This window comes from Chelonia mydas, chromosome 4, assembly GCF_015237465.2.
Source record: "Chelonia mydas isolate rCheMyd1 chromosome 4, rCheMyd1.pri.v2, whole genome shotgun sequence".
In the NCBI taxonomy this organism is placed as follows: domain Eukaryota; kingdom Metazoa; phylum Chordata; order Testudines; family Cheloniidae; genus Chelonia; species Chelonia mydas.
In genome coordinates, this window is record NC_057852.1 from 116,852,510 (window position 1) to 116,871,644 (window position 19,135).

A 19,135-nucleotide genomic window follows, 5' to 3' on the forward strand; every position below is an offset into this window, starting at 1 on the left:
GGCATTGCACCAAGAGAAGCAGCTCCTGTTGCCATTGTTTTTCACTAATCAATAGCATTAAAACAGGTTATCGTGTGCTGTTAATAAATATGTTTGCTGAACTTTCTAGAGCAATGGAGGTTGCCATCTGGTTTATGTTTATCCTGCTGGATACTAGGGATGAAGAGAGAAACTGCAAAGGGAAATGGGCCTATTGCTTGACGTGTTTATTTGCAACTGTTATCCCACCACTATATACTCATATTTGATAAGCTAAGTGAGACTAGATAGTTCAAGGACTGGAAATGTGCCAGGTGAGGGGAAACAAGAAACGAGAGGTAAACTAAGGGAGAGGTGTATAAGACCGTGCCGGTCTCTCCTCCCACCCTTTACACATAAACATACAGATAGGTATAATCTAGCTGTGTATCTGAAGAAGCTTCATGCTAAATTCTTTTGCTCTCCCGGCGTTGCTGAGTGTGGAAGTCGCTCTGTGGGTCAAATCAGTCTGACCTAGATGAACTCATTTTCTTCAGTGGGCATTTTGCCTCACTGTAGGATTTGGCACTGCAGGTTTAATTTGTATCACCACCACATAATAATACTGCTTCTTTGAGGGATTTGTCCGGCCATGTTGTTTTCATCTTGACACGTGACTTGTTTCCCAATTAAGTATTAAGTCTCCCCTGGAATGGCTCGGTGCCACTGTTTAACCATGAATCTTTTCTTGCCGGGTAGCTCTAACAGAATTTCTGCTTCCTTATATTTGATGTTAGCTGCTGTTTTTTAAAAAAAATGAGAAAACTAAATATTTTTGCCTCTTTTCTGATGGCCAGGGCTCCCCCTTCTCATTTTATAAATGCATACAGTTCTTCTGTCAGGTGTTAAAATAATTAAAAATGTGTTGACAGACACACACATGTTTCCTCTTCTGACAGAACTCAGGCTCCTTCTCAGATGAATGTAACATTTAGGAATTACAATATTCTGTTAATATTTTAACGTGTTTTTCTAAACTTAAATTATCTGCTGTATCCTGCCCTCTTTATAGTGGCAAAGTTCTATTGACTTCAGTGGGAGCTTTGTCTGTATGCAAGCTGCATAGATTTAAAATGTTTTCTTCTTTGTTCGCATTTATCTATCATAATTTTTTTTCTTTCTTTCTTTCTGATATGGGGTGATTTTAAAACCACCTATGGAATTTAGGAGTCTAAGTACCATTTTCAAAAGTGACTTAGGCCATTTTGTCTACACTGCAAAAACAACAAAAAAGGCCTCCCTAGCTTTCGTAGCCTGTGCTCCAGCCCCAGATGGAATATCTACCCTGCCATTTTTAGTGCTGTATTGTGAGCCCGATGAGCCTGTGTGTGTAGACCTGGGCTCTGAGACGCTCTGCTGCATTTTTGTTGTTGTTTTTGTTGCTGTGTCAACATATCCTTAGTCTCATTTAGGATTTAGGCTCTTAAAGGCCTGATTTTTAAACATGTTTAAGCACTTGAAAGATGTGGCTAGGTACCCAGTGGGATTTTCCAAAGCACCTACATGCCTAACACCTAGCTTAAAAATAAGGCACAGCTCAGAGTCATTTGTTTATGCAGTTTTTATAGTCATTTTATTGAAAAAGCTGGTATTAACATATTTATATTTTTATTCAACAACAGTTAGCTAATTTGTGCAACACAAAGGATGCAGCCATGAACAACAGCTTTCCAAACAATCTGATTTACCAACTTTACCATCATTTACTCTACACCACTGAAAGCTCAAACCAAAACGAAAAAAAGTTTTAAAAGTTTCACAATGACGATGTCAACTTTCTTACAGTCAAGAAGACCAGGAAACTGAATCATAGCAGTGACGTCAGAGTCATGAATGTGATACTGGTCTTTAAAAGAATTTCCATATTTTCCTCAGTAATCACATTATATCATTTTGGTCTGGAAATCAATAATTTTGTAAAGCTCCAAAAATGTATTTTATTAGTTAGTTATTTTAACAAGATCTTTTTGGTACCCAAACCTGAAACAGAATACGGTACCTGAAATAAAAATAGTATAACTGTGGTATTAAGATCTGCTTTATAATAAGTTACATATTGACTCTTACTTGAGGATGTGAGAAGCTAAATATGTGGTACAGTACTTCTAGCAATAAATGCCAGTATGAGCTGTTAGCATTTTTGGGCTACAAAGGTTAATGGAGGCGGCCAAAAGTCAAAGAAAGTGTATGACACCCTTGAAGCAGTAGTTTGGCATTAACAAGATTTCTATACAATTTACCACATTCTTAAACCTTTTTACAAGAAAAAAATTGATTGTTAATTTTAATTAGAATAAATATGTACATATAATACTGCCCATGTCTTCTAGGGTGTACAGTATTTTATAAACAAACATTCCTCATTCCCTTTAAAATTAACCTACATATTTCATACTGTATGTGTATAGTTATGGCTGGAAACTGATGCACATGTGTTTGTGCTTCTACACACGGAATGGTATCAATCTAAAAAATTTTAAACATACATAGTTCATGTGTCATGTCAAGACTTCATATAAAAAGTTGTTACCTTTTTTTGTAAACCTTGGAAGTAGATTTTCCCCCCAAAATCATAATATAAAAGCATGCAGGTTCATTTATTAGTTCATTCTCCAAAAAGTCAGTGAAGAATGGGGTAAGGTTGTTAAAGAACCTTTTCAAAGTGAGAGATTTTTAACAATAGCAGATCAGCCAAGGCATCTGAGTCAGTTACACTCCTTTACTCATGAGTTGAGAAGAAATCATTTGGGGTAATAATTTTCCATAGATTTTATTAGTCATGCGGAAAGATTTCCTAGATTAAAAAGCATTTCCAAAATGGTACACCATTTCTATACACTTCCTAAAGGAAATATCTTCCGTTTACATTGAAGTTCAATTGAAGAAAGAACGGTATAAACCAATTTAAGCAGAATTTTAGTTTTCCGTTTCAACCAGGAGTCATCCTGTCATTTTACAGTCATTTTAAAATTCACTGAGCCATGCTAAACTCTTGAGTTACCATTCATAGTAGTTAAACCTGTATTTCCTGGGGATTCTGCAAATACCAAGTTTAGAGTAATAAGTGTGATGCAGTAAACATCACCTGTGGGATTTTCAAAAGGGATTAGCACTGACTTAACTCAATGTTTGACTTCAGTGAAGCAGAGTTAGGCCAACACTTGAGGGTTTCTGAAAAATCCCATCTCAAAATTGTAATAGCACATGTGTATATGCATTAACCAGTGTATCTTTATATGTATTGAATAGTCACCTTGGAGTGGCAAATCCTGAGTTTTTAAATGGCACCCACTGTAATTTGTATTGTCACATTCCACAGTGTGATTGGAAATGTACCTGCAGAACAAGTTGCCTTTTTAAACTAAGGTAGCTGAGATTATCGACAGCACTCTTCATTTTTTGACTCAGAAAGTTGAAATACAAAGTCAGGATTTATAGCAGAAGTAAAAAATTGTAAACGTGTTTGTGGAACTCCATAATGAGGGCTCAATGCTAGGGACGGGGAATGTCATAAGGGAAATAGGGACAACTTGTCACTTGTTAATAAACAGAAGAATTTCTTTTGCTTCCATCTTACTAACTGTCTAGGGCCTTTCTTCTGTATGCAGCAATGTATGGGGGACACAGCTAGTCCTATACTCATAAATAAGTCTACTTGTCTTTGAAAGCCCGGAAAGCATTCCGGCAAAAAATCAAGGGACCAATGTGAAAAGCTCTAATAATGTGGTAAACACTGCAGCCTGTGAAAGAATGCCGCACAGCAGGATGCTGGTCCTGTGAAGCATTGTCCCTTCAAGAGTCAACTGGAGCTTAGGGTACTCAGCACCTCACAGGATCAGTGCTGAAATGAATACCCCTGATTGTTTAAAAAACGGACATAGACCACAGTACTGACTTCACAGTAGTGCCTTTTTACTTAGACAATTATACAGTTGCAGTGATTTAAAACAGTTGGTTGCCACCAACCATGATACAGACTGAGGGGTGAAGGGAGGGAATCTACAAATTCCACCACAATGACCATGCTTTTGTGAAGATCATGTCCTTCTACAACTCTCAAAAGGCTGGTTTATAAATACAGAAAGATATTGATAGGTCTAGTGCATTTCTGAGTTCACTTTATCCTGAAATATGTACAGATTGTTTGTCGCTGCTATAGCAATTATGTTCTCAGTTGGGTGCCAGGCTGTGTGCAAGATCTTCTTAGTAAAGTCCAAACTGTCGACACTGATGTCATCCTTCCTTCGCTTGCCCCCTACGCAGACTCGGCGAGGTTTTAGAATGGCTCGTGGCTTACTGCTCTCCCGGGATGCCTCCAAGGTAACATCCCGCTTGGTGTTTCGGTCAAACATTCGAAAGAAGTTGTTATATGCACCTGTCATAATAACACTGAAGAAAGAGAAAACAAAAGCAAGAATAAATAGCAGAATGCACTAACTCTACCACGAACAGGAGTGGATTGGTACAGTACAATTACTTTTCCCTGCCACGTAATTGAACTCTATGGAGTTCAGAAACTTGTGATACTGTGCAGTTTAATATATATGGACTTTTGAGTTTACATGGTCTCTCATTATCTCATGGCATTTAATAGACTGTAAAGTTGCTTCAGTATTGTTAATCCCAAGTGTTCAAAAATCATGAGTCAGAACCCCAAAATCATTAGCTTGATTAAAAATGAGATTTTAAAATAATAATTATTGGTTTCTTTTTATTTGCATTCTAATTCTTGGGCCTTTAAGGTTCAAATTTTCAAGTTTTCTTCATAATTATGAAACTTTTATTTGACTGAAATGTAAGCTCATGACTCCAAGAGCTGTGTCTTTAAGAAAAACAGCAGATATTGCATGACTTGCTATAGAATAGCAAGAGTTGACAGCACTGTATACTTTCACATTTCTTTAAATGAATGTTGCCAAGAAAGAAGTTTGAGGAGTTACTAGGATCAGGTCAAATTCATTGCATCTGTGAATTCTGTACGTGAAATTCATTTCCTTACAGCCTTAAATTATTATTATTTATTATTTGTATCATCATAGCACCTACAAGCCCCGGTCATGGACCAGGGCCCATTGTGCTAGGCACTGTACAAACACAGAACAAAAAGACAGGCTCTGCCCCAAAGAGCTTACAATCTAAATATAAGATGAGAGAAAATAGATGAACAGATAAACGGGGGAGTACAAGAAAACAATGATGCAATATTGTTTAAATAGACAAGCCAGGAACAGGCTGGTGGAAGGGGTAGAAAAACACGTACAGGGTGAACAATGCGATGGTAGCAAACGTCAGGTTAGTGCCACAATTTTTGGGGGGTGGGGGTGGATTTACTTAGGACAGGATCAGCTAAATGGAAAGAAAAGGAGAGAGGGGTGAGAGGAACAGGGCAGGAGAGGAGAGGGTAGTCAGGTGTGAACCTGAGGTGAAGAGGCTGTGAGAAGGGATGGAGGTTGGAGCAAACAGCGAATCAGTGCAGGGCAGAGGGAAGTCAGAGAACATTCCAGAGCTTTGACTAGATGTCCAAAGGTGCCTGCTTGGTCTGCTCCTGCTTCTACCAGGTGGAGTCTCTGGCTGGCTCCTCTCTGCAGCTCACGTAGGGTGGTTGAGGGGAGGCAACAACTGGGTCCCTAGTGTCCCCACAGTGTGTGTGGGGTCCCCCCTCCACATTCTAAATCCAGGGGAGGTGTGAAAGGGGAGAAGGGGTGACCCTGGTTAGGTCCAATTTTACCCATCCCCACCTCCAGGGCAGCAGTCCCTGCTTTGGACACTGTTAATAAGTTTAGAGAAACAAGCGCTATGAGAACATTTATCCCCAAATACTTTAATAAAAAGATGTTTACCAATAAACTTGATGTGACTGTATTTGATCTACTACACAATCACAAAAGGAGACGTACCCTCTCAGTCCTTCCATCCCTCTGCACAAAGCCTAAGTAGTCATGCTTTTTTGCAAGACTATCTGCAGGGGCTGGAGAAAGAGGGATGGGATTTATCTTCTCCCCAAACACAAGCAGACCCCTAATCCCGCCTATAGTCTGAAACAGTGATTGTGTCCTGCTCCAAAATCCTCCATCGCAAGGGGTGATAGTCTGGCTCCACTGAAGTCAGTGGGTCTTTGGGTCACTAGATCCACATGGTCATGGATCCTATGGCCTTACCTATAACCCCCCCACTAACACTGACCTATTGCGGGCCAATGCAGACACTCCCAAGCAGTGGCCAGGGTGTGGAGACCTTGCTGCAAAGCTCAACAGTTATACTCCCCCCCGCCGTGCCACACTGCAGCCCCAATGTAGGGTTTCAGTGGTGTGGAGAGCATCCCATTGGCTCTCTGCACTAGGGAAAAATGTCACCCAAAGCTCATATGGTCTTTAAAGGAGGAGCTACAGAATCATAGAAATGTAGGGCTGGACGGGAGCTTGAGAAGTCATCAAGTCTAGCCCCCTGCATTGAGGCAGGACCAAGTAAACCTAGACCATCCCTGACAGGTGTTTGTCCAGCCTGTTCTTAAAAACTGCCAATGATGAAGACTACACAACCTCTGTTGGGAGCCTATTCCAGAGCTTAACTGTCCTTCTGGTTGGAAAGTTTTTCCTAATATCTAACCTAAATCTCCCATGCTGCAGATTAAGCCCATTACTTCTTGTCCTACCTTCAGTGGACGTGAACAACCACACGTCACATTCCCCATCACGGTCTTCCTTTCGCAAGACTGACCGTGCCCAGTTTTTTTTAATCTGGCCTCATAGGTCAGGTTTTCTAAAACTTTTTTTCAGTTTTGCTGCTCTTCTGTGGACTCCGTTGCCTCTCTTCCATTTGTCCACATCTTTCCTAAAGTGTGTTGCACAAAACTGGACTCCAGCTGAGGCCTGACCAATGCCAAGTAGGGCGGGACAATTACCTCCCTTGTGTTATATACAACACTCCTGTTAATACACCCCAGAATATCTGCCTGTTTCACAACTGCATCACATTGGTGACTCATACACAATTTGTGATTCACTAGAACCCCACATCCTTTTCAGCAGTACTAACACCTACCCAGTTATTCCCCATTTTGTAGTTGGGCATTTGACTTTTCCTACCTAAGTGAAATACTTTGCGCTTTGCTTTATTGAATTTCATCTTGTTGAATTCAGACAATGACTTGAGGGCATTTTTGAATTCTATTCCTGGCCTCCAAAGTGCTTGCTACACCGCCCAGCTTGGTATCGTTTGCAAATTTTATAAGGATGCGCACCACTCTATTATCCACATCACAAATGAAAATATTGAATAGTACCAGACCCAGGACTGACCCCCTACAGGACGTCATGAAATACATCCTTCCAGTTTGACAGCAAACCATTGACAATTACTCTTTGAGTATGGTCTTTAAATTGTGCGTGCACAACTGATTGAATCTAACCCACGTTTCTCTAATTGCTTCTGAGAATGTCATGTGGGACTGTGTCAAAAGCCTTACTATAATCAAGCTATATTACATCTACTGCTCTCCCACAATACAACAGGCCGGTAATACTGTCGAAGGAAAATAGGGTGGTTTAGCATGACTTGTTCTTGCCAAATCCATGCTGACTATTCCTTATAATTCTATGATCCTCTAAGTGCTTACAAATCGATGGTTTAATAATTTGTTCCACTATCTTTCTAGGTATTGAAGTTAAGCTGACTGGTCAATAATCCCTTGGTATCCTCCTTGTTCCCCTTTTTGAAGATAGGTACTATGTTTGGCCTTCTCCAGTCCGCAAAGACCTCATCCATCCTCCATGAGTTCTCAAAGATAACAGCTAATGGGTCCAAGATTGCTTCAGCAAGTACCTTATGATGACATTCCAACTTATCTAAATAGCCTTTAACCTGTTCTTCCCCTATTTTAGCTTGCATTCCTTCTCCCTTTTTGCTTATATTAATTGTTTTGAGTATCTGGTCTCCATTAACCTTTTTAGTGATGACTGAAGCAGCGTTCTTGATACCATCAGTCATTATCTCTTCTTCCCTGCTAAATAAAGGACCTACATTTTCCGTTGCCTTTCTCTTGCTCCTCATGTATTAAAGAACCTCTTCTTATTACCTTTTATGTCCCTCATTAGGTGTAACTCATTTTGTGCCTTGGCCTTTCTAATTTTATCCCTACAAGCTTGTGCTATTCTTTTGTACTCCTCCTTCGCAATTCGTCCATGTTTCCACATTTTGAAGAGTTCCTGGTGGAGCCATACTTGCCTCTTTCGATTAGTCTTATCTTTCCTTCATATGGGGATAGTCTGAAGTTTTGCCTTTACTAATGTCTCCTTCAGATACTGCCAGCTCTCCTGAATTACTTTTTCTCTTTGATTTTCTTTTCATGGCACCTTACCTAGCAGTTCTCTGAGTTTATTAAAGTCTGCTTTTTTGAAGCCCATTTTCCTGCTGCTGCTCTCACTCCTTCTTTTCCTTAGAATCATGAACTTGATCATTTAGTGATCACTTTCACCCAAATTGTCTTCCATCTTCAGATTCACAACCAATTCCTCCCTGTTGGTCAGCATCAAGTCTAAAATTACTGTTCGCCAGGTTACTTAATCTACTTTCTGAAACAAAAAGTTGTCCGACACAATATTGTGTTATGCTGTATTTCTTTTCCAATAGATGTTTGGGTAGTTAAAATCCACAAGTATTACCATGTCTCGTGTTTTGGATATTTCTGTTTTTTTTCTAGAAATGCCTCATCCTGCACCTCCTCTTCCTGATTTGATAGTCTATAGTAGACCCCCTACCACAACATCACCCCAATTTTTCCTCCTTTTATTTTTACCCAGAGACTTTCAACTGCTCTGCTTCTCACCTCCTTCTGGACCTCAGAATAAGTGTATATATTCTTTATGTATAATGCAACACTTCCTCCCTTTTTATCCCGCTTCTCCTTCCTGAACATGCTGTACCCCTCTATATCAATATTCCAGTCATAAGACTTCTCCCACAAAATCTCCATGATATCAATTAAGTCATAATTTAATTTATGAATTAATACTTGCTGTTCGTCCTATTTATTCCCCATACCCCTTACATTTGTGTATAGACAACAAACATGTTGAACAGATTCCCCTCACCCCCATTTCCTTCTTTTTAGTCCTATACTCTATGTCTCCTGCCTGTACAGTTCCAAGCTCATTTTTGGCGCTCAGTAAACAACTCCAAGTCTTTTTAATGCAATCCAGCAGAGTATATTTCATGTGCCCCATTCCAGAAAATGAATAAAATATATTGTGTTTTAGCATTGTGTCACTATGTACAGTTGGTTACACTATTTTTCCGTTGCATTTTGTTTTTGAGGATACACCATAGTCTATTGGACTGGGAATCAGGAGTCTTAGGTCTTATTCCCAGACCTGCAGGGCAAGTGACTGTATGTAAGTCACTTCACCTCTTTGTTTTCTTTGTCTGCATTGGCCACATCAATTATAAGCTCTTTGATGAAGGGACAGTGTCTTACTATACATACAGCGCCTAGTACAATGTGGCCTTTATCTCCATTGGGGCCATTAGTTGCTATGTAATACAAATAATACACTAAAAAATTAATAGGAACTGTGCAACTAAATGACTTTGCATCATGTCTACTGAGTCATAGTTGCCTAGCTCACTATCTTCACTTCAGAAACAATACAGAGGAGCTGTAGAAACTCAGGCAAGCTATATTCTGCATCAGGAATCATTAGCAATATTGCCAGCTATGTCCTCATTCAATGTAGCTGATGATAGCCTAGAATTTGACACAACAGGATTTTATTTTATGTAGCCCTTTTCATAGAGTAGATATCCTGATCTGCTGAAGAAAGCAGCAATGAGTCAGATATTGGTAGCGTAGGGACTGTATAGGACACAGTAACCACCGTACTCAGCAATAACTTGCATACAAATTTGGATGGGTTGTCATGGTGCTTCCTAGAGTTCCTAGGCATGAACTGGGAGTGTGACTTGCTCCACCCTTCAGAGGGTGCAACATGCACTCCCCTTCCAGAGCCATCCAGTTCTGCTGGCTAGGGCAGGGCGGGGCGGGGCGGGGGAGGCAATGCTCTTCCCTTTCTCACCTACAGCCACCCTTACAGGAAAGAGTCTCTAAACTCAAGAGTGTGCAGGAACAGCAGCTGTAGCCAGCTGCCATATGGGGCCAGGGTTCTTCTCACCTCCTGCACCTCCCCACTCTCACCCATGTAAGGGCCAGGCACAATCTCACCTTTATGCAATAAACTAACAGTAAAATAAAAGATGCTCGTGTGAATAGCTTTATAAACTGTATCCAAGGAGCCCCATAAGCCTATTGATCAAGATTAGGTTTGTTTCAGAAAGTGAATCAACAGCAGTAAATCTGACATTGCGCTCTTTCCAAATCACCATGTCTTGTCATTAAGACTCCTGCTGTAATGGCTAGTCACAACATGAAATAAAAAAGGGTATTTCATATATCTGTGCTAACACACAGTCTTTCATTCTAACGGTCTTATGCACTAACTGTGGCTTCTTCCCCTAAGCAAAATTTTGAAACTGGTTTGTAATGATGGGGCATCATGGACTGCAGAGCTGTACATGGCTGGAACACATTTCCCTCGGGAATAAAAACCCTCCCTCCAGATGAATCCAAAAATAGCATGGGGAGCAGTTTTCACACAGGCAATGTGCCAGCTGAACTGCTCTCAGTCATGGTCAAAAATCCTCTTGTTTTCCAATAATGTTTAGTATGCCACAAAGCTGCCTCTGCAGTCCATTTGATTTGTTATTTCTTGAACTTTCACATGTTAAAAAAGTCTATTTCTTTGGCTGGCTCATTTAGAGAGATAGTGCCATTTTTTAATATAAGCATCCATATTGCTTTGTATGTAGATGATTACTGTTCATGCTGGCCCTCATTTCTGCCATTTAATGGCATTGTAAAAAGAGCATTATGTAATGAAAAGTGGCCATTCTTGTTGAAGGTCACAGACAGAGATGAATTATAACCTTACCTGGTGTTTACAATAATATGAAAAGAGGGAGCCGACCTTAACGTTTCTATTATTCTTGTTCAGAAACACAATTCTATATCATATGATGACAACATGATGAAATAGTGTGTATGTGATACGGAGGTGAAATAGATTCCATATTATACCTTGCATAATGACAGGTTTCAGAGTAGCAGCCGTGTTAGTCTGTATCAGCAAAAAGAAAAGGCGTACTTATGGCACCTTAGAGACTAACCAATTTCCTCACACGTTCTTGTCAACTGCTGGAAATAGCCCACCTTGATTATCACTACAAAAGGTTTTTTTTCTCTCCTGCTGGTAATAGCTCACCTTACCTGATCACTCTCGTTACAGTGTGTATGGTAACACCCATTGTTTCATGTTCTCTGTGTATATAAAATCTCCCCACTGTATTTTCCACTGCATGCATCCGATGAAGTGAGCTCTAGCTCATGAAAGCTTATGCTCGAATAAATTGGTTAGTCTCTAAGGTGCCACTAGTACTCCTTTTCTTTTTGCATATTAAAGCTGGCAGCCATATGAGGTGAGAGGGGAAACACGTGCGTGCGTGTGTGTGTATCTATCTATATAGCTCACTTTACAAAAGTGTCCTCTATATTCTTAGAGAGACAAGGTGGATGAGGTAACATCTTTTATTGGACCACCTTCTGCTGGTGAGACAAGCTTTCAAGCTACACAGCTCTTCCTCAGGTCATATATTCATAGTTTTAAACAGTTTTGTTCTGCACAGCAGTGCTATAACCAGCATATTGACAACATTCTTGCAATTAGTGTTCATGATAGTTAATTTTTCATATGTGTGTGCTCTGAGCAAAAACTGTGGTTAATTGTTCCACCTGGTTTACCCTGTTTAAGTGCTGCATTACCAGTGTTACTGAAATACTGTGTTCTCTATGCATGGTACAATGATCGACTACTGTAGACAAAGCCAGGCATTTCTTAGTCCGTATAAGCACTGCAACATAGAACATTCTAGAAACTAAAGGGAGACAAACCCATTCAGCTACCTTGTCTCTCCTCCTGCCCAAACTGGAAACATTAAAACACTGATACTTTGCCCTTCCCAGGGTCACACTTGGCCAGAAGGTTCCTCCACTTTTGGAATGCTGTCAGCCAGATCTTCCCTCTTTAGCGTCCCTTTCCAAGAAGGAAAATATAATACAATGTAGGAACTCAAGTGAATTATCTACAATGTGTACTTGTGTTTGTTTTCCTCCTTTTGTTTTCCTGCTTCCTTCTTTTCTTGCCCCCATTCTATTCTCTATTTCCATCTCTTCCCCCAACCCCCAATCTCCCACTTTCATTCTTTGTCCTATTTCCAGTTAGGTTTTGTTCCTTCTTTTTTTCATTGTTTTTCTCTTTTTCCCCCTGCTTCATTCTCTATTAAAATAACTGCCCCTTTTTACCCTTCCTTTCCCTCTTTCTTTGTACTCTTTCCTGTTGTTTGCTATTCCCTAATGTCCCTCCTTCCCCCCCCATGTTCTGTTATTGCTTCTCAACTGCTTTCCCCTCATGTCCCTTTTCTGCCCTGCCCTGTTGCTCCATCTTGGGTCTCCCCTTCTTTCCCTTCAGTTGTCTGGCCACTCTCGCTTACCATCTGCCCATGAAGTCCTTACCTGCTCTCACAGCCTGCCTCTTGCCTTTTCCCAATGCTTAATTTGTAATGGAAGAGGGGCCGGGGCTCAAGCAATTTTTTTTATATTCATTCACTGATTCAGCAAGCCCAGAAGTGCCCGGGCTATGAACTGCCAAGCCTAGAGGTGCCGGGGCTCAGGCCTGGCAAGTCCTGGCACTGCCTCTTCCACTAGGAGTTTCCTTTTTTCCCTCCCCTTTCCTCTCAAATGTTTCTAATTTCCTTTCTCTCCTTTCCCTTCGGTCTGAATCTAATTGCTGCTGAATAAAATAACTGATTGGCAGACTTCCTCTCTTATCTTACATAGAGACCTAGTTTCTGTGCTTATGAATTGGCATGAATATAGGCCTCTGCACACGACTCCTCAGCTTTGGTCTACTATCACAGTGGACTTCATTGTAGAAATGCCACATCCCCCGGATAGTAATTGTGGTTGTTGTTGACCTCCTAAGAAAGATGCCAACACTTCATCCCATGCCATATTATTCCTACTGCTTAGAAGATGGCTCAGATCTTCTTGGAAAATGCCTTCCACTATCACAAGTTACCATCAGGCATTGTATCAGACCAGGGTTCCAGTTCATCTCCCAGTTCTGGTGGGAATTTCTCAGCCTCCTTGGTGTCGAGTCCCTCACCTCTTCGTAGACTAATGGGCAACAGAGAGAGTAAATCAACTCTTGGAGCAGTATCTGTGCTGCTTTTTGAGCTACCACAAGGATGTGCTATGCCTTCTGTGCTATGCCAAATTTGCATATGACAACACAATCCATGCCTCAATCCAACATAGCCCATTCTTTGCAAACTATGCCTTTACCCCCTGCTTCCACCCAGATTTGCATGTGAGTTCCCCAGTACCGGCCCCCCTGGATTTACCCTCCCACCTACACCAGGTACACTGGGAGATCAAGGAACACTTGCAGTCTGCCAAACAGGCCTATAAGCACTATGCAGACCCAGACCATCAGGTTACCTCAAATCTGGCCATAGGGGAAAAGGTGTGGCTCTCTGCCCAGAACCTTAAATTGAGCTGCCCAGCCACCCAACTAGACAACCAATGCCCGGCCATTACAGAATGGGTAAAGCCACTGGCCTCAGTTTACAGCTGCACAAGTCTCTGAAGAGCCACCTCATCATTCACATCCAACTCTGAACACCCTGCACCAAGAACCCATACCCAAATCACGCCAACTCACTGTCCCCTCCCATAACATAACATGGACAGGAGGAATACTTGGTACATTGATGCCCCAACTCTCACTGAGTTGGGGAAGGCTCCAGTACCTGGGGAACTGGGAAGGCTGTGGTTGAGGTGAGCAGTCTTGGGAACTGGTAGAGATCATTCATGTCCGAGACTTATTGTGAACACTCCATTAAATGTATCCTGAGACACCAGGCCTTACTTTCAAAAATCAGGGCCTGCAACGGAGCCAGTCTGGAAGCCAGGCAACCTAACAAGCACAGCCAGCCTGTAGTGGGCTGCCTGATTGGGTGGAAGAGTCAGCAGACCATCCTTTGAGCCCAGCAGCAATTGCTCAGCAGCTGTTCAAAGCAGGCACCCATGGCTGTGATAGCTACTCCACCTGCTTGTATCCAGCATCAGATCCAACACCACGCCTGCCTTGGATCCATCCCTGCTCCTGCATTGCCTCACTCCAGATAATCCAGTTCTGATCATCAGCTCCGACTCCTGTGATACGTGCTCTAACCATTAGCACAACTGCCCACATCCCCGTCACTCACATGCCTGCCCCTAAATTCACACATGGAGGGTGCTTTCCAGATATGGCTTTCCTATTTCCTGTGTATGGTGTGTTGGATGATTCCCCCTCCATGGCACTGTTTTTCTCCTCTGACACAAATCTGGACCACCTGGAAGCATCTGCACCGTGGGAAGGGGCAAAGACTAGGCAGGGTTAGGGGAATAGTGCTGGGATGGCTGGATTACCCTCTCTCTCCTCTGGACTGCAGCCACAAAAGATACACCTTGGTTCTATATTATCTTTTCTGCAGTGCCCACCCTGGTGCTCACTGTTGCCAGACCACCTCATCACCCTAGTATATGATTGCAGAGGAGATGCGTAGATTCCAAGGCCAGAAGGGACCATTGTGATCATCTAGTCTGAGCTCCTGTATAACATCTTCCATAGAACTCTCACATAATTCCTAGAGTACATCTTTTTAGAAAAACAACCAGTCTTGATAATGGTCAGACTCTACCACAACCCTTGACATACTGACCAATGTTTAATTACCCTCACAGTTAAAAATCTGTGCCGTACTTCCAGTCTGAATTTGTCTAGCTTCAACCTTCAGCCAATGGATTCTGTTACTGGGGTCCAAGCCAGTATGGAGGTGAGGGGATTCTTACAGATTTTCTTCCTCCGTGGCTGCTCCTGCAGATTTTACCATGGGAAATGGCAATCTAGACTTTTCAGATGCTCAGCAAGAAGAGGGTATGGATGCTGCCATCATGGCAAGCTGGTCTTTTCAAAGGAAAGGCCAGTGACTTTCTGTTGCTTGGGAGCAAATTATGGAGTTTCTTAGGGAAAAGGAGGGAGAAGATCTACTGCACTGAGTTTCCCAATCCCCATACACGCAATTATGCGTATTTCTCAGGGCAGCCAGTCTTCACCTGGGAACCATACAACATGGTTCAGTGGTGGTCGGGAACTGACTGGCTTGAGACAGAAGGTTTCATGACTATAACGCAGATGGTGCATCGGTGGGGAATCTTAGCACCTTTGCTGATGGACAAGCTTGGATAATAGGCTCAGGAGCTATGGGACACACATATAACTGGTCTGGATGGGACTGGGAATGAGAAACAAGGGACTCCCAATCTCCTCAGAAGTAAAATTTGAGATGCCAACTTTTGTCTTGATCTGCTGAATGATGTCTTCTACATTTTAAATGTGGATTTTGCTATCAACCCACCACTGCATCATACAAGACTGGAGTAGACAAGTGTACAAAACCAAATCTTTATTAAAGCTGTCATAAGTAAATTAGTGGTTTAGTCCACTGAAACTTGCCACTTACGCAGATTTAGAGTAGACTCAAGAAGCTAACTGGATGAAGACATAGGACTCTTTGATAGTTGTATGTGATTTTATTTATCTACTTGTATGGCCCTCACCACCATGGTAGCGGAAATACTCCTTTGAAGGCTTCCCTCCAAGCAATTACTTTTTAATTTTTTTTAAATGGTATTAATGTACGTAGTTCTTAATATCATCTAGAATGTACAGGAGGAGGTCAGGTGAAACAGAAATTCAACACTGTAATTCACAGATAACCTGTTCAACTGCTGTTAATTCCAGGACATTTGAGATAAAACCTGAAATAACAATGTGTGCATATTTGCATTCCAAGGTTGGCGATGGGAAGGGGACACTGTTTTACATGTTATTAGTTAATTCTTCTATTCACTTGCACTCTCTAATCTTTAAATAAAACAGCTATATACAATAAAGCTTGCATGTTCTGAAGTCATGTAAGCATACATATATATATACACTATACGTGGCATGTGTTTATTCTAACACAGTCAACTAACATAATATGTGCTTGGCTGGTTGCATTATTTTTAAGACCCCCTCTTTACCTCCTGCAACTGCTATTCTTGCCCAAGTACATAATGATTAATGTGTTCCTCGGCAAATGCGATTGGATTTGTCTGATTGTATTAGTTCCTGTTCATTGGAGTTACTGAGCATCAATCACGTTTTAATCAGAGCTTGTGTACATTGATTTTTTTGTAAACAGCCTCAACAATGGGACTCATTGTGATCCTGAATTAAGTCCTTAATGGCAACAAAAACTAACTAAAAAGATGACAACTTTCATATATAATCATGATTTTAATTTTTAAATGCAACCATGTATGTTTCTAATGTGCCACTTAACCTGCTGAATACCCTAAAACTAGATTAGCATTTTTAAAGAAAATGCCATCCTTATGTTTGTAATTATTTTTATTAACACAAATATCGTTATGGGACTCCGCATAAAATTCCCAAGTGCTAATAGGCCTGTCTTACCTTCTGCAAAAAGCTGTATTTAAAATATATATTTTAACTTATCAGACCATCTATCTTAATGTGTATTTTTTAGAAAGATAGGAACTCTTCCTTAAAAAACACTAGTACAGAATCCATATTTGTGCACTGAAACAACAAAATAATTGCCACGTATATGAGCAAGATCACATCTCCTTGTTCAGGAGTGTCAATGCAAGTGTCACACTAATGATGAAAATTGGCAGTGATGTATTTAATTCTCGTTCAGACTGTTAAGAGGAAGTGTTCTAAGTTTAGAAAAGAAAAACTAAACTAAATAAAATAAAATGAATGTTGTCTTTTGTCAAATGTCTGACCAAAAGTTGTGCTCGCTGGTTTCTTAAGATCATGCCAGGTATCCCATCCATTTTAATAAGCAGTGTTTAGTGATGGATTCAGAACTGTGCAAGATTAACTATCCTCCCACATATAAACAGTGTGATAAATTAAGCCTTTAAAAATGGAATGCTCCCACTTAATGAGGATCAGTTGATTTCATGCTATGTTGATCTTTCTGATCTGTCAAGTGAGGATTAGACTGAAACAATTACTCTCATTTTAAACCCAATATTGAATAATTCTTGTATTATTAACATGTAGCTATCCAGATACTTTGAGGATGAGAGCATCTACTGAAGGAAGTACCTGAGAGTGCAAATGCATGGCTGCCTACAAGCATAATGTCTTAGAGCTCCCATTTAAGGATGGATGAAATGGTTTTGAAGATGTTAGGAAACTCCTGAAGCTTTGTGATGGTTTTGAAATGTCTGATTAACTCCCCTCTCCTGCCCATACCCACACTTTTTTGCAGTTCTGCACCCCCAGGTTCTGGCTGGGATAAGTGTCAATATTCCCCACAAAAGGCTATTCAGGTGATCTTTCCATCCCCTGACTGGAAGCAAGTAGTACTGGGATTCTCATGAGAAAGCCTCTTGTTCTGATGTTTCTATCTACTCTCTGCAGGTTCAAGAGGTTCAGAGAAGCACCCAAAACTCTGGATGCTTATCCAAAGCTGAGCCAATCCTAATTTTCAAACATCTTGAGTCATGCCCACCACAAGCAGTCTTCTCTAGGACTGGTTAGCCCTGGCACAAGAGAGCATACTCCCAGGGTGTCACAAGACACTGTGGACGATTTTACCCCAATGTGGTCACTGGCTGGTAGTCCATAAAATAGAAGAATTTATGCAATGCTGAAACAGAGCCAATTCCCAGGATAAAATAAATTAAGCTCAGGTAGAATATCCCAAAGGCAATGGTCTTGCAACTTCAGTTGACTGAGTAACTTAAAACTAGGCTGGATGAAGTACTTGGGAATACGCTATAGGGAATGTTTTTACATTAACAGGATGACCCAGTAAATCTTTCCTGTTTCTAATTTCCATGATACTCTGGGGAATTCTATGAATTGTGGGTCTGTATATCTGTGGAATTATGGAACATCTGCGCACCTATTGGGCTAAAGAAAGGTACTTTATAGCTAGAAAAGGAACCATCAACTCAGTAGGGCAGTTCCAGGTCAGAGATTACAGAGGAATATAGTTTCTCTGGATGAAGAATATGGTGGAAGATTGTAGCACCTCAGTAAAGAGAGAGCCTCTCTCCCTGGAGTAAAATAGGAACTGAGCAAAGGCAACTATAGTCCAAAGAAAAGAATGTATCTAACAACATTATAAAGCATTATTTTGTATCTCTATGTGTGTATGAGATAGAAAATCGGACCCATTTTTAGATGTATGAGGGGATGGATTTCGCTTATATGGGTGGTGAATATTATGGGTCACATACTCTACACAGTCCTCACAAGGACCCTTCATTCATGTCAATGGGAATGCTGTGCAAGGAGTGAGGGCAGTATCTGACAGCTAGTTGGTTCTTAGAAAAGGTAATCTTATCCTTGTTGTTATGAAGGAGGCAGTGGTATTAATTATATTAACTTGGTATATCATAATATAGAGATAAGTTATAACATTATGGACAAATCCTGCTCTGTTCTACCAGAATGAAGCTAAAGCCTAAGAAACAAATGAATAGAATTTGATCCCATGTCTATAGTTCCTCCACACAAAAAAATTACATGACATTAAAAGAATGTTTCACAAACGGTGACCAGTGGTCTGCAAAGCTGTGACTGGTCACATGGCACTGGCTCTTCCTCCCTCCTTATTTTCAGCTGCTAGATTGGATTTAAAAGGAAGCTACTTTGTTAACTTGCCCGAGCATGAGTTTCCTTAGCAAACCCCCCCCTCCCATGAAGGTGTTTGTGAAAACAGTTTTCTTTTGATTCTTTCAGTCCATTTTGGTGCTTTTGGTGGAAATGAGTGGAATTTGATTTTCTCCCAGTGGCTGTGTGCAGAGAATAATGATTCTTAAATTTCAGAGTAGCAGCCGTGTTAGTCTGTATCCTCAAAAGAAAAGGAGGAC

General features: G+C 40.9%; 1 protein-coding gene across 6 annotated transcripts in view; it reads right to left on the minus strand.

Moving 5' to 3' along the window:
• Nucleotides 1-1,120: 1,120 nt before the first annotated feature.
• The window catches only part of PPP2R2C (protein phosphatase 2 regulatory subunit Bgamma), a 292,251-nt gene continuing 274,236 nt past the window's right edge, over nucleotides 1,121-19,135 (minus strand). For 5 of the 6 annotated variants that reach the window (XM_037898107.2, XM_043544684.1, XM_037898109.2 and 2 more), the window contains one exon: nucleotides 1,121-4,407. In XM_037898107.2, the coding sequence (XP_037754035.2) occupies nucleotides 4,116-4,407 (292 nt within the window). In that variant the 3' untranslated portion in view covers nucleotides 1,121-4,115. The remainder of the gene's footprint in view (nucleotides 4,408-19,135) is intronic. The other variant, XM_037898108.2, reaches the window with a different exon arrangement.